General features: G+C 39.3%; 1 protein-coding gene across 1 annotated transcript in view; it reads right to left on the bottom strand.

The window, feature by feature from the left end:
* CATSPERE (catsper channel auxiliary subunit epsilon) overlaps window positions 1–16,783 on the bottom strand; it is a 105,525-nt gene that overhangs the window by 62,793 nt on the left and 25,949 nt on the right. The window contains exons 3-5 of the mRNA XM_012932032.2: window positions 14,327–14,351; window positions 12,292–12,369; window positions 6,213–6,319 (exon numbers count right to left, since the gene is read on the bottom strand). Of these exons, the coding sequence (XP_012787486.2) occupies window positions 6,213–6,319; window positions 12,292–12,369; window positions 14,327–14,351 (210 nt within the window). The remainder of the gene's footprint in view (window positions 1–6,212; window positions 6,320–12,291; window positions 12,370–14,326; window positions 14,352–16,783) is intronic.

The raw sequence follows: 16,783 nt of genomic DNA, 5'->3' as shown, positions 1-16,783 counted from the left end.
AGAAATGAACAGAAACTTTACCAAGGAAGAAATACGAATGGCCAAAAGGCACATGAAAAAGTGCTCTACATCACTAATCATCAGAGAGATGCAGATCAAAACAACCATGAGATACCACCTCACACCACAGAGACTAGCACACATCCAAAAGAACAAAAGCAACCGCTGTTGGAGAGGACGTGGGGAGAAAGGGACCCTTCTACACTGCTGGTGGGAATGCCGACTGGTTCAGCCCTTCTGGAAAACAATATGGACGACTCTCTAAAAATTAGAGGTTGAGCTCCCATTTGACCCAGCAATACCACTGCTGGGAATATATCCCAGAGAGGCAAAAAAGTATAATCGAAACAACATCTGCACATGTATGTTCATCGCAGCACTGTTTACAATAGCCAGAATCTGGAAAAAACCCGAATGCCCTAGAACGGATGACTGGCTGAGGAAACTTTGGTACATCTATACAATGGAATACTATGCAGCTGTCAGAAAAAAGGAGGTCACGAATTTTGTATTTAAGTGGATGGGCATGAAAAGTTTCATGCTGAGTGAAATGAGTCAGAAAGAGAGAGACAGACATAGAAAGATTGCACTCATCTAGGGTATATAGAATAACAGAGTGGGAGACTAACACCCAAGAACTGTAGAAATAAGTACTAGGAGGTTGACTCCATGGCTTGGAGGCTGGCCTCACATTCTGGGGAAAGGGCAACTCAGAGAAGGGATCACCAACTATAATGTAGTCGAAGGCCATATGGGGGAAGGGAGTTGCGGGCTGAATGAGGGCTAGAGACTGAGCACAGTGGCCACTCAACACCTTTATTGCAAACCACAACAGCTAATTAGAGAGAGAGAACAGAAGGGAATGCCCTGCCACAGTGGCAGGGTGGGGTGGGGGGAGATGGGATCGGGGAGGGTGGGAGGGATGCTGGGTTTTCTGGTGGTGGAGAATGGGCACTGGTGAAGGGATGGGTTCCCGAACTTTGTATGAGGGAAGCATAAGCACAAAAGTGTATAAATCTGTAAATGTGCCCTCAGGGTGATTCACGAATTAAAAATAAATAAATTAATTTAAAAAAATGCCCCCCCCCCCAAAAAACTTAATCCAACATTCTACAGCCTACAAGAAACACACCTGTTCAGAGCAAACACAGACTTAAAGTCAAAGAATGGAAAACAATCCTTCAAGTAAACAACTCCCTCAAAAAAGCCGGGGTGGCAACACTAGCATCTGACAACATAGATTTCAGGCTGAAAAAGTTTAGAAGGGACAATGAAGACCATTTTTTAATAATCAAAGGACATGTACATCAGGAAGAAATCACACTCCTAAACATACATGCACCCCAATTAGGGGCCAGCAAAATACTTAAAATAACTGCTAACAGACTTCAAGGAGGACATTGGTAGTAACACAATACTAGTCAGAGACTTCAACATCACCCTATCTCCTCTTGATAGATCAACAAGACTAAAACTAAGCAAGGAAATATTGGCTTGAAGGAAGAAATGCAAGAGGGAGGGCTAATAGATGTATATAGAGCTTTTCATCTCCCTGAAATAGAATACACATTCTTTTCCAGCATACATGGAACATTTTCCAAGATAGACCATGTGCTGAGCTACAAAACATACTTCAATAGAATCAGGAAGATAGAAATTGTATCAACTATCTTCTCAGACCACGGTGCACTGAAGATAGAAGTTAATCACACACAGAAATGGAGAACCAAATCAAACACCTGGAAATTAAACAGCTCAATGTTGAACAACAAGTGGGTCAAAGAGGAAACCAAGGAAAAAATCAAAAGATTCCTGGGAACAAATGAGAATGAAGACAGGAGCTACCAGAACGTGTGGGACACAGCTAAAACCGTATTAAGGGGAAATTTTATAGCTCTGCAAACCTTTCTCAGGAAGGTAGAAAAGGCACATAAATAACTTGACTTCACAGCTCAAGATCTCAGAAAATGACCAACAAAAAAGAGCCCAAACTGGGTAGGAGGAACGAAAGAACAAAATCTCGAGCAGAAAAATGACAAAGTCCAGGTCCACATGGATTCAATAGTTTCAAAAATGTTTGAATTCTTCTAAACATTTAAAGAGGACCTATTATCAGTCCTTTTCAAGCTTTTTCCAGGAAATTGAAGAAACAGAAACACTCCCAACGAGTTTCTATGAGGCACATATCACCTAATATCTAAAGCAAACAGAGACACCACGCAAAAAAAAGACAGTTACAGGCTGATATCCCTGATGAATACTGATGCAAAGGTCCTCAATAAAAGATTAGCAAATAGAATCCAACAACTCATCACAAAGATCTTACACCATGACCAAGTGGGATTCATTCCGGGGATTCAAGGATGATTTAACATTCTCAAGTCAATCAACATGATCTATAATATTAATAAAAGATAAAAAACATGATCATTCATAGGATAACATAGCCTCAGGTAGTTTAGGTTTGTTGGGTTGTTCCTATCACAGTGCTCCCTTTCCTCTGTGTATATTTGTAACTTCTTTTTTTGTGCTCTGTTGACTTATATTGTTTTTCTCTTTTCCTTAAGTCCTTTGTATAGTTTATTCAGAACAATGTCCTTTTTGTATGGGCACAGGAAGACAGTAGTAAATGCTATTCTTTTGTTTTGTGGGAGTCATTTGACTCTGAATGATATTTTCCTCCAGGGCATCTGTTCTCTTGATCTAAGCCTCAGCTTCCCTTACTTCCTAGCACTCCCCAAAGCAGGGTCCCTTTGAGAGACTGGATGGACCCAGGGCAAGCGGTGAGCTATGTGCTACCCTGGCATCAAGATGGGCCTGGCCAAAGTGCCTAATGATTAACTATAAATTAAGAGCTTGGTCATGGACAGATGTTGTTATGATCCAAAAAGTAATAACTAGATTTGGACCCTGCTAGGGCTAGGAATGATTAATCTGGCTCTGTAGTCTGAGTCTGTGGCAAGATGCTCCCAGGAGACTTGCCCTACAAGCTTCAATGTATCTCTTACTGTGTCCATACAAAAATAACTAAAAGAGAAAAACACCTTAAGAGGTAATTTGCTTGTGGGCCATCTGGAAGGGCTTCCTTATGTTGGTTTTTCTTCCAGACTGGGTGGAGCTTGGGTCCAGAGCACAAGGTGGAGAGATAAGTAGGGGTGGAGAGAGAAGCAGTGGGAATCAGAATCGAGAGAGGAGAGGGAGAGCCCAGGCTGCAAGATGCAGCGTGGAGAGTTGAGCAGGGATCGAGGAATGAGGCGCAAGGAAGGAAGAATGTGTGAGATGGGAGAGACAAGAGATTAAACAAATGGTAACTAATCAGCAACCAGCTTGGTCCTCGTTTTCCTTTGCCTGCCCATCACCTACAGCTGGCCCCATCTTGTCCATACACAGCGACTCGAGAGCACCAAACACAGTGAGAGAGCGCCGCCCAGAGAGCCCGTGAAGACACATCCTTCTGTGGGAGTATTCTTTACAATTATTATCAATAGACGTAGAGAAAGCATTTGACAAGATCCAGCACCTGTTTATGATGAAAACTCTCAGTAAAATGGGAATTGAAGGAACCTTCCTCAATACAGTCAAAGCCATCTACTACAAGCCTATGGCAAACATTACTCTCAATGGGAGAAGACTAAAACTCTTTCCTCTAGGATCAGGGAAAAGACAAGGATGCCCACTCTTTCCACTTCTATTCAATATAGTACTGGAAGTACTTGCCGTAGCAGTTAGGCAAGTAAAAGATATTAAGTTTATCCAGATCGGAAAGGAAGCAATAAAACTCTCACTATTTTCAGAAGACATGATACTATACTTAGAGAACCATAAAGCCTCTACCAAGAAGCTCCTAGAAATAAAAGACTTGTATAGTAAAGTTGCAGGCTATAAAATCAATACCCAAAAGTCCATTGCTTTCCTATATGCAAATAATGAGAGAGAAGAAGTGGTATGAGTGGTATGAAAAAACCAATCCTGTTCACGATCATGTCTCAGAAAATCAAGTACCTCGTAATCAACTTAACTAAGGAGGTAAAGGACCTGTACAAAGAGAACTACAAAATGCTACTTCAAGAAAATAAAGAGGACACGAGGAAATGGAAACATATCTCCTGTTCATAAATTGGGAGAATTAGCGTTGTCAAAACAGCAATACACTCCAAAGCATTATACAGATTCAATGCGATTCCTATAAGAGTACCCATGACATTCTTCAAAGAAACTGATCAAACACTCCTGAAATTCATATGGAAGAACAAGCTCCACAAATAGCTAAAGCAATTCTTTGGCGGGGGGGGGGGGAGATGGGAGGTATCACCTTATCACCTTACTCAACTTCAAACTGTACTACAAGAGGCAATAGTTAAAACAGCATAGTATCGAAACAAAGACAAATCCACAGACCAGTGGAATAGGGTTGAATATCCTTACACACACCCTCAAATATATGATCATTTGATCTTTGATAAGGGAGCAAGAAATATAAAGTGGAGCAAGGAAAGCCTCTTTAGCAAATGGTTCTGGCAAAACTGGGCAGCTATATGCAAAAATAAAGAGTGGACTCACACCTCTACCTAACACCATGCAGTCAAATCAAAATGGATTAACATCAGACCAAAATCCATAAAGTACATACTGAAGAAAAGGTCGACAAAACCCTCCACAACATTGTAACTGAAGGTATCTTTAAAGATGGAACGCCGCTGATAAAGCAAGTGGAAGCAAAGATTAACAAATGGAACTATCTTACACTAAAAAGCTTCTGCACCTCAAAAGAAACAGTGACCAGGATACAAAGACAGCATACAGAATGGGAAAGAATATTCACTCAATACCCTTCTGATAAGGGGTTAATATCAAGGATATAAAAGGCACTAGTTGAACTCTACAAGGAGAAAACATTCAACCCCATCATAAAATGGGACAATGAAAGGAACAGAGACTTTCTCAAAGAAATTCGAATGGCCAAAGGCACCTGAAAATATGCTCTTCATCACTATTCATCAGGGAGCTGCAGATCAAAACAACTATGAGATATTATTTCATGCCACAGAGACTGGCACACATCCAACTGAACAAAAGCAACTGGTGTTGACGTGGATGTGGGGAGAAAGGGATTCTCCTTCATTGTTGGTGGGAATGCTGACTGCTCCAGCCTTTTTGGAAAACCATATGGAATTTTCTCAAAAACTAGAAATTGAACTCCCATTTAACCCAGCAATACCACTTCTGGGAATATATCCTGAGGGTGAAAAAAAGCACAGTAGAAATGACATCTGCACTTGTACATTCACTGCAGCACTGTTCACAATAGCCAGAATTTGGAAACAACTCAAGTGCCCGAGAACAGACGACTGGTTAAAAAAACTTTGGTACATCTACACAATGGAATACTATGCAGCTGTTAGGAAAAATGAAGTCATGAAATTTTCCTATAAATAGATGGACATGGAGAGTATCATGCTGAATGAAATAAGTCAGAAGGAGAGGCACAGGTACAGAATGACTGCATTCATTTATTCTATATGAAAATTATATAGTAGAAGATTAATATATATGGTCAGGGAAAACAGGAGGTAGGAGGACTGATCAATGGTTGACTCTAACCACAAGTGTGTGTGAGGCTGAGGGTAGGTAATATAGAGAAGAGACCGGTATGACAATAATAATTTCATTCATTTGTGGAATATAAAATATCATTATATGAGAATAATACCCAAGGACAGTAGAGACAAAAGCCAGGAAGACTGCTCCACAGTTGGAAGCCTGCCTTATGAGCTGGGATAGAGAAGCGATTACTATGTCAATGATGGCTGGAGGGATTGCTCGGCATGGGAGATGTGTGCTGAAAGTAGATAAAGGACCAAACATGATGCCTTTTGTTACCTGTATTGCAAACCATAATACCCATAAGTAGAGAGAGAGAGAGAGAGAGGGAAATTTTCATAGAGGCAGAGGGAGGGTTGGGATGAGGGGGGTAGGGATACTGGGACTTTGGTGGTGGAAAATATACACTGGTGGTGGAGGAATGGGTATTCGATCATTATATACTAAAACTCAAACACAAAAGCTTTGTAAATGTAGCTCACAGTGATTCAATATTAAGTAAATAAATAAAATTATCTGTTATATTCTTATATTTAACTGAATATTAGAAATTTTTTTAAAAACTTAGAAAAATTTTAAAATTTTATATTTGAAATTAACAAATTAAATACCCATTATTTATGCCTTCATCTGGTGTATAAGTTCTTCTTTTCTTAACTGTGTGAATGGTAGGTTTCTGTCCATAAGAGGCCAATTCCTTGACAAGTTCTTTGGAATACTGTAATTAAAAATATATATACTTTTATTCATTCCATAGTCAAAACTATTCTGAAATGGCATCACTATGATATATAGAATTTGTTCTTTTAGTTAAGGCATCATCAATATTTATTTATATTGGGGCCTCCCAAGCAGTGCTCAGGGGGCTCTGGGACCACACTTCCAGTGACTCTCAACCAACAGGTCAGGTGGTACAGTATTAGAGCATAATGATGTGGAGTTTCTCAAAACCTGTGGTGTTAGATGCCTCCAGAGTCATACCTGGAAGTGCCTGAGGAGCCTCCAGACTATATGGTGATGCTTGAAGGAACACCTAGTGACAGAGATCAAACTGGTTTTAACCTCATTCAAACATATTTCTTAGCCCTGGTAACCCTGGTACTATTTCCAAGGAGCGATAGCACAGCGGGTAGGACATTTGCCTTGCGCATGGCAGACCCGGGTTCAATTCCTCCACCTCTCTGGGAGAGCCTGGCAAGCTACTGAGAGTATCTCGCCTGCACAGCAGAGCCTGGCAAGCTACCCATGGTTGTATTCGATATGCCAAAAACAATAACAACTCTCACAAAGGAGATGTTACTAGTGCCCACTCAAGCAAATCGATGAGCAATGGATGACAGTGACAGTGACAGTGACTATCTGTCCATCCCCAAACATAACCTATATTTATAAACATGACATTTTTCTTTTTTGTGATCTATTTATTTTAGTTAATTTTATTTTATTCTAGGCATTGTGATTTATAATATTATTAATGGTAGGATTTCATGAATAAAAGCCTAGTATACATCTTCCCAGTGTCCACTTTCCTCCCCAATTGTACCAATATCCCCACCTACCCATGCCTCTTGCTGTGGTAAATTTCCTACTAAAATAGAGTTCTCAGTTTCTATTGACTTTTAGCATTTGTTATTTCCTTACTATGTTTCTACATATCCCACGTATGAGGGGGACAATTCTATATCTGTCTCCCTTTCCTTCTCCGTACCTTCACTCAGAATAACATTCTCCAAATCCCTCTATGTAGTCTGTCTGTCTCCAACTTCACTCAGTACAACACCTTCAAATCCATTCATGCAGAAGCAAATTGCATGCCTTCATCATTTCTTAGAAATGAGTAGTACTCCATTGTGCATTTGTGCCACAGTTTCTTTAGCCAATGATCTGTTCTTGGACACTTGGGTTGGATCTAGTTTTGGGCTAGAGTGGATATAGCCAAGGAAAATAGGAGTGCAAATGTCTTTTCTCAATAGAGTGTTTGGGCCCCTGGGATATATACTGAGAAGTGGGGTTTTTTGATCACATGGAAGCTCATTTCCTATTTTAAGAACTATCCAGAGTATTTTCCCAAAAGTCAACATTACCAACAGCAGTGGATGAGGGTTCCTTTTCACCCACTTGTCCAAGATTAGTTGTCATGTGATCCAGTCTCACTGGTGAGGAATACTATCTCATTGCTGTTTTTGATTTGCATTTCCCTCATGAAAAGTAATGCAGTGCAAATTTTTCATATATCTTTTGGCCATCTATATATCTTCTTTGAGGATGTTTGTTCTATTAATATCTTCTTAGTTTGTGATGGATTTTTTCCCCTTAATTTTTCCCAGTGCTTCATGTTATCTTGGATGTTAATCCATTGTCAGATGAATATTGGGCAAATATTTTATCCCAATCTATGGAGTGTCTTTTTTATTTTGCTCACCATTTCTTTTGCAGTGCAGAAGCTTATTAGTTTATGTAGTATCATTTTATTATCTTGGCCAACAGCATTACATTATTCAAGATGCCTCTATATTCAATTCCATCAAGTGTTATTCTCCTGCATTTTCCCGTTCTATTGTACAAGAGGGGAGACATCCACGGCATCAGCAACTATCGCCCAATCTGCCTGTTGTCCATTGTCTACAAGTTGTTCACTCGAGTCATCCTGAATAGAATAGGCAGGACAAAGGATAACCATGCGAGCAGGCTGGGTTCCGAAAAGGATTCAGCACAATCTACCATATCCACACAGTGACCAAGCTCATTGAAGTTTCGAGAGAGTTCAAGATGCCGCTCTGTCTAACGTTCATCGATTTAAAGGCCTTTGATTCTGTTGAGACTGAAGTGGTCATCAAAGCCCTAGCCAAACAGGGCGTTCAAACTGAGTATATCAGGCTCCTCTGTGAGCTGTATTACAGATTCACCACCAGAATCTCACCATTCTACAAGGAAGTGATCATCAACATTAAGAGAGGGGTTCGGCAGGGTGATACCATTTCACCGAAACTCTTCAGTACCATCCTCAAGAACGTCAGGCAATAACTGGAATGGGAAGTAATGGGAGTGAAGATAGACGGTTGGCAACTACACCACCTCTGTTTTGCTGATGACATCGTTCTAATAACACTAAACATTAGCCAAGCAGCACAAATGCTGTCCGACTTCAACCGAGAGTGTAGAATGGTCAGACTGCAGCGGAATTTCATGAGACAATGTTCATGAGAAACGGACTAGTTCCTGACATTCCATTTGCTCTTAATGGAATGAACATCTCTGAATGCAGCAGTTATGTGTACCTAGGTCGAGAACTCAACATGACGAATGATCTGGCACCTGAGCTGCGCAGGAAGAAGAGAGTGGTGTGGAACGCCTTCCAGAGTGTCAAAGATGTTGTTAAGAGGACGAAGAACCTCTGGCTCTGGGCACATCTTTTTGACTCCACCATTCTTCCTGCACTAGCATACTCCTCAGAGACCTGGGCCCTACAAAAACAGGATAAGAACGCTATTCGGGTCTCCCAAAGAGGAATTGAAAGAGCTATGCTTGGGGTATCACGTTTCACTCAAATGAGAGAAGGAATCCAGAGTTTCAGCCTCTGTTGACAATCGAGAATCAGGGACGCTGTCTCATTTGCCAAGGTGTTGAAAATCAGATGGTTCAGACATGTAATGAGATTTGGAGATGACCGCTGGACTAGAGCTATTACCAACTGGATTCCACGGGACGTCAAAAGAACGCCTGGCCGTCCACCTACGAGATGTCAGACTTCTTTGTCAAGACCCTGAATGAATGGTTTGAGGCTCTTCATGTTTCTTGAGTGAGTAGATGCCATTGGGCTACACTAGCACGCGACAGAGACAAATGGAGATGTTACTGGTGCCCACTCGAGAAAACAGATGAGCAATGGGATACAAGTGAAAGAGTTTCAGTGTAAGCAACAGCTCAGGGAATTCATATGGTTGAAACCAGTTTTGCCAAAAGTGTTAAAATAGGGGCTGGAGTGATAGGTACACAATGGGTAGATGCCTACATGCGGTTGACCCGGGTTCAATACCAAGCATCCCACATGAACCTTTGAGCACTGCCAGGAGTAATTCCTGAATGCAGATCCAGGAGTAACCCTTGAGCATCGCCAGGTGTGACCCCAAAAGCCAAAAAAATAAAAAATGTTAAATGAACTCCTTTAAAGGACAGGAGAAATTTCCCATCATATGGCATTGATTATGGTACTCATGGTGCATATGGTTGTCCTCTATTAGATTAAAAAAGGTTAAAAACATAACAATTGTTTTTATTGTTAAAGGTTAAAAAGAGAGCAACTGTTTTTATAGCCATCAAAAATTGACTTTTACTGATTTATTTTCTGATAATTCTATTGCCACTCCTTTGTTTATCGGACTAGTATTATGAGGAGAGGCTGCTAAAATCTCAGGGCTGGGACAAATGGAAACATTACTGGTGCCCGCTCAAGTAAACGGATGAACAACGGCTGACAATGATACAGTGATACAGTGATATCCATGAAAAGGGGAGTAGGATAGGTGTGCAGAAGGGAGCCTGCATCTATAGGTGGAGGCAAAGGGGACACTAGTGGTGGGATTGGAGTTGTATGCCTGAAACAACTCTATAACGAACAACTTTATAAATCATGGTTTCTCAATAAACATTCCTGAAAAACAAAACAAGAAGGATGCTCAAAAGACAGCTTTAAAGCACCTTAATGATCACTTTCACAAAGAATAGAATGTTCAATAATAAAGATTAGATGATCATACATTTGGGGTTTTGTGTAGGGATATTCCGCTCTGTTCCATTGGTCTGCGGCTCTGCCTTTTTTCCAGTACCATGCTGTTTTAATTGCTACCGCTACACAACCCCAAATGTATTATCATCTAATCTTTGATAAGGGGGCAAGAATTGTGAAGTGGAGCAAGGAAAGCCTCTTCAACAAATGGTGCTGGCATAACCGAACAACCACATGCAAAAGAATGGGCTTAGACCTTGACCTGACACCATGCACAAAAACAGAAAAAAATGGATTAAAGACCTCAATATCAGACCATAATTCATAAGGTACACCAAAGACAAGGTCGGCAAAACCCTTCACAATATTGAAGCTAACGGTATCTTCAAAGAGGACACGGAACAAAGCAATCAAGTAGAAACAGAGATAAACAAATGGGATTATATTAAACTAAAAAGCTTCTGCACCACAAAAGACACAGTGACCAGAATACAAAGACAATCTACAGAATGAGAAAGGATATTCACCCAATACCCATCTGATAAAGGGTTTGATATCAAGGGTATATAAAGCACTGGTTGAACTCTACAAGAAGAAAACATCCAAACCCATCAGAAAATGGGCCGAAGAAATGAACAGAAACTTACCAAGGAAGAGATGCGCATGACCAAAAGGCACATGAAAAAATGCTCTGCATCACTAATCATCAGGGAGATGCAAATCAAAACAACCATGAGATACCACCTCACACCACAGAGAATGGCACACATCCAAAAGAACAAAAGCAACCGCTGTTGGAGAGGATGTGGGGAGAAAGGGACCCTTCTACACTGCTGGTGGGAATGCCGACTTGTTCAGTCCCTTTGGAAAGCAATATGGACGCTTCTCAAAAAATTAGGAATTGAGCTTCCATTTGATCCAGCAATACCACTTCTAGGAATATATCCTGGAGAAACAAAAAAGTATAGTCGAAATGACACCTGCACTTATATGTTCATCACAGCACTGTTTACAATAGCCAGAATCTGGAAAAAGCCCGAGTGGCCTAGAACAGATGACTGGTTAAAGAAACTGGTACATCTGTACAATGGAATACTATGCAGCTGTTAGAAAGGATGAAGTCATAAATTTTGCATATAAGTGGATCAACATGGAAAGTATCATGCTAAGTGAAATGAGCCAGAAAGAGAGGGACAGACATAGAAAGATTGCACTCATCTGTGGAATATAGAACAACAGAGTAGGAGACTAATACCCAAGAATAATAGTATATAATACCAATAGGTTGGCTCCATAGCTTGGAAGCTGGCCTCACACGCTGGGGAAAAGTCATCCCATATAGAGAAGGGAACACCAAATAATATGTGATTGGAGATACTGCGCGGGAAAGGAGATGCATGCTGAAAGTAGACTAGAGACTGAATAGGATGACTCAATATCCCTATTGCAAACTACAACACTGAAAAGGAAAGAGAGATATCAAATTGGAATGCCCTGCCACAAAGGCAGGGTGGAGTGGGGGGATGGGACTGGGGGGGGTGGGATACTGGGTTCATTGGTGGTGGAGAATGGACACTGGTGGAGGGATGGGCTCTCAAACATTGCATGAGGTAAAAACAAGCACGAAAATGTGTGATCTGTAACTGTACCCTCACTGTGACTCACTAATTAAAAAATAAATAAAAATAAATAAAATAAAAAATAAAATATAGTCTTGATAAGCCCCCCAAAAAAAGAATGTTCAATAATAATTCTGCAGGATTTTACTAAATAGAGAATTTTTATAAATAAGAGTTAAAAATTTCATAAATTTTAACACATTAAAATTATTCTTTTGGTAAAATTAAATTGCATTTTATTAGTTCCAGGAAGCTTAAAATCCTAGTTATTCATTATGAATTATTTGCATTTATTAATAAAGACAACATAGCATTTGATCTATGATAATAATGATTTTCACTTACCGGTGAAGGTTCATTTGCAGTCCTTTGCAATTCATCAGGGGATGCTTGTTCAGGATCATATATCCATATAAACACAACCTACAAAAAACATTCGCATATCTTAACATTTTTGCACAAAATTTCATTTTTAACTATGGAAAAGCATAACCATAACTTTTTCACTTAAACTTTTTTATTATTACATGTTTGAAATCAAAAGCAGTGTATGTGTTTTAAAATAAGTGAAACAGCCCAAAGACATACAAAAGAATAATTAGTAATATCCTCCTACATTCGTAAGATGTCAAAACTTCATATAATTGCCTATAAACCTCTCTCAACACTCAAACCTCACAATACCCCCCAACCCCGACATACTCACCCACTTTCTTAAAAAGTGAAATAACTCTAATTTCTACTAGTTTTCCCATTCCTCTCCCCTATGTGATTCTGATGACTAGGGGTTGCACATTTGCTTGTAGTGATCACAATTTGAGGTGGTTCTCATCAGATGGTTTTTATCTATGAGAAGCTTACTTGTGTGTGGTGTGGCCAAGGTCACACACACTGGGTGAAGAGGATATCACAAAACTAGTGCATCAGATCACTCTGAAGAGACATGGGGCAACTAGGGGGAAACAAATTCATAGCTTCACTCCTTTAAGTGATCTACTAAGTCCCTGGACCTAAAAATGTTATATGTAAATTGCCTTTGTCTCTTGTCACACTGTGGCCATTTCAATAGGGCTTGAGGAATCCTATGCAGTCATGGGGATGTTTTGAGTGAAATGGGAGTTATTCTACTTTTAAAAATGTCCCACTGTTTTCTATATTAAATTCCTTTCCCATTAATAAGTAATCTTTCCTGTGTATTGCACCATTACAGCCTAAAAATAATTATGCAATCTCAATTTAACTTTGGCTACCCAAAGTACATATGGGCTCATTCAAGCATCTTGACTCAATATGAGAAGCTTAATATTATTTTTCTGCTTCTTTTTTCTCTTTTTTCTAGTAAATAATTGTTTAAAGAAAATTAAAATATCTATTCAATATCAATTTCTAAATAGTCACTTTATTTTAATTTTTTAACATTCAAATACAACTATTATACACTTGGCACAATCCTTAAATTCAGTTTAAATATCTTTTGCTCTTAAGGCCTCACAGATTTTAAAATTAAGAATTCCAAAGAACTTGGGCTGGAGCAATGGTACAGTAGCGAGGGTGTTAGCCTTGCATACAGCTGACTCGTGTTTGACATCTGGCACTCCATTATGATTCCCAAGCCTTCCAGGAATAATTCTGAGCACATAGTCATGAATAACTCCTGAGCACCATAGATGTGGGCCCCCAAACAATCAAACAAACAATTTTCAAAAAATGCTCTTTGATATTGGTTAGATATAAAAATATTTGCTACAAAATGGAAACAAAATATCTAATGCTATATTTTTAAAATCACAATAAACCATTTTCACATTAACATTAGCAACATTTAAAATTAATTTTCCAAAATGAAAAATAAAAATGACTGTTTCAGGAAGTGGAGTGATAATGCAGTGGGTATCACTTGCCTTGCACATGGCTGACCAAGGTTTGATTCCAGACATCCCATATGGTCCTCTGTGCACTCTTAGGAGTATTTCCTGAGTGCAGAGCCAAGAATAACCCCTGATCATCGCTGGGGTGTGGCCAAAAATGAAAATAACAACAACAACAACAATAATAATAATAAAATGACTGCTATATTTTGCATTACAAAATAGCCTATCTGGCTTAACTGACAACACCCTGAGTTGTCAATCCTTCTCCTGTATTTAACTGTTTGCAAATGTTCTTTAGGTGGAAACAGGATTTGGCAATATGAGATTGGAAAAGGGAAGACTCATCTGAAAGGTTCTGTGGCACTTCAGGTGTGTTCAAACTATAACTTAAGTACCATTTATGCAAATTTTGTTAAAGAGATAGTTTGAAACTATTATTCTTGTAATTATGAAGGATATTAGGAAAATAATGTAGTAGCAATAAAATATTAAAATGTTTAATGTCTTACCTGAGTTGAACTGTTAAAGTCATTTCTGTTGGTAAAAAGAACATATTTCAGTAAACTTCTACTTTAAATATTACTAAATTATAATACTCTCTTTAAAGTTCATTAAAGATAGACAAGAAATTAAAGACTGAATGTAAAAAGTATCCCACATTTCTAGATTAATATATTTATCAATTCTCACGACAAAAAATTTCTAGAAGCTTAAGTTTGCATTGATCCTTGGCAAAATGACAAGCTCTCAGAGATAAAGTTGTATGATTAATGTTCTTCAAGTATCTGTCCTGATCACTCCTCATTATACAATGTTTATACTTATATGTCAAAGATTCATAATGTCAGTAAATTAATTTTAATTAGCACTGAAAATCCCTCATTCACCATTTTTTCAATGCACCTATTTTAAAATGAATAATGTTCTTTTGAATATTTGCACATTTTAAAGATTCTTAAAGATTTCTGTATATTTTTATCATCAATATTTCAGACGTCAATGTTTCAGGATTCCATGATTTCATTTGCAAAACATTGCACATTGTCTATCTGATTAAGATCCAAACAATACAAAGACTTTTTAAAAATAATTTATTTATTTTTAGTGAATCAATGTGAGGGTACAGTTACAGATTTATACATTTTTGTGCTCATGTTTCCCCCATACAAAGTTCGAGAACCCATCCCTTCACCAGTGCCCATTCTCTACCACCAATAAAGCCAGCATCTTCCCACCTTCCCCAGTCCCATCTCTCCCCACCCCACACTGCCACTATGGCAGGGTATTCCCTTTTGATCTCTATCTCTGATTAGGTGTTGTGGTTTGCAATAAAGGTGTTGAGTGGCCATTGTGTTCAGTCTCTACTCTACATTCCGCATGCATCACCCTTCCCCCGCATGACCTCCGACCACATTTTACTTGGTGGTCCCTTCTCTGAGTTACCCAGAATGAAAGACCAGCCTCCAAGCCATGGAGACAACCTCCTGGTACTTATTTCTACTAATCTTGGGTGTTAGTCTTATAGTCTATTATTCTATATTCTACAGATGAGTGCAATCCTTCTATGTCTGTCTCTCTCTTTCTGACTCATTTCACTTAGCATGATACTTTCCATGCTGATCCACTTATATGCAAACTTCATGACCTCATTTTTTCTAACAGCTGCATAGTATTCCATTGTATAGATGTACCAGAGTTTCTTCATCCAGTCATCTGTTCTAGGGCACTCGGGTTTTTTCTAGATTCTGGCTATTGTAAACGGTGCTGCGATGAACATATAAGTGCAGATGTCATTTTGACTATACTTTTTGACTTTTCTGGGATATATTCCCAGCAGTGGTATTGCTGGGTCAAATGGGAGCACAACCTCTAGTTTTATGAGAATCGTCCATATTGTTTTCCAAAAGGGCTGAACTAGCCGGCATTCCCACCAGCAGTGTAGAAGGGTCCCTTTCTCCCCACATCCTCTCCAACAGCGGTTGCTTTTGTTCTTTTGGATGTGTGCTAGTCTCTGTGGTGTGAGGTGGTATCTCGTGGTTGTTTTGATCTGCATCTCTCTGATGATTAGTTATGTAGAGCACTTTTTCATGTGCCTTTTGGCCATGCGCATCTCTTCCTTGGTAAAGTTTCTGTTCATTTCTTCGGCCCATTTTTTGATGGGGTTGGATGTTTTCTTCTTGTAGAGTTCAAACAGTGCTTTATATACCATTGATATCAACCCCTTATCTGATGGGTATTGTGTAAATACCCTTTCCCATTCTGTAGATAATCTTTGGATTCTGGTCACTGTATCTTTTGCGGTGCAGAAGCTTTTTAGTTTAATGTAGTCCCATTTGTTGATCTCTGTTTTTACTAGATTGCTTAGTTCCGTGTCATCTTTGAAGATACCTTTATCTTCAATATCGTGGAGGGTTTTGCCGACCTTGTCTTTGGTGTACCTTATGGATTGTGGTCTGATGTTGAGGTCTTTAATCCATTTTGATCTGACTTTTGTGCATGGTGTCAGATCGAGTTCTAAGCCCATTTTTTTGCATGTGGTTGTCCAGTTGTGCCAGCACCATTTGTTAAAGAAACTTTCCTTGCTCCACTTCACATCTCTTGCACCTTTATCAAAGATTATATGATCATACATTTGAGGTTGTGTGTGGGGATATTCCACCCTGTTCCATTGGTCGATGGCTCTGCCTTTGTTCCAGTACCATGCTGTTTTAATTGTTACAGCTTTCTAGTAGATTTTAAGGTTGGGGAGGGTGATGCCTCCCATCATCTTTTCCCCAAGAATTGTTTTAGCTATCCGTGGGCGTTTATTGTTCCATATAAATTTCAGGATTGCTTGCTCCGTTTCTTTGAAGAATGCCATGGGTATCCCTATAGGGATCGCGTTAAATCTGTATAATGCTTTGGGGAGTATTGCCATTTTGACAGTGTTTATTCTCCCTATCCATGAGCAGGGGATATGTTTCCAT

This window comes from Sorex araneus, chromosome 9 (assembly GCF_027595985.1).
Source record: "Sorex araneus isolate mSorAra2 chromosome 9, mSorAra2.pri, whole genome shotgun sequence".
Lineage (NCBI taxonomy): Eukaryota > Metazoa > Chordata > Mammalia > Eulipotyphla > Soricidae > Sorex > Sorex araneus.
The sequence above is the reverse complement of the archived record's forward strand: the minus strand, read 5'-3'. Positions and strand labels throughout refer to the sequence as shown.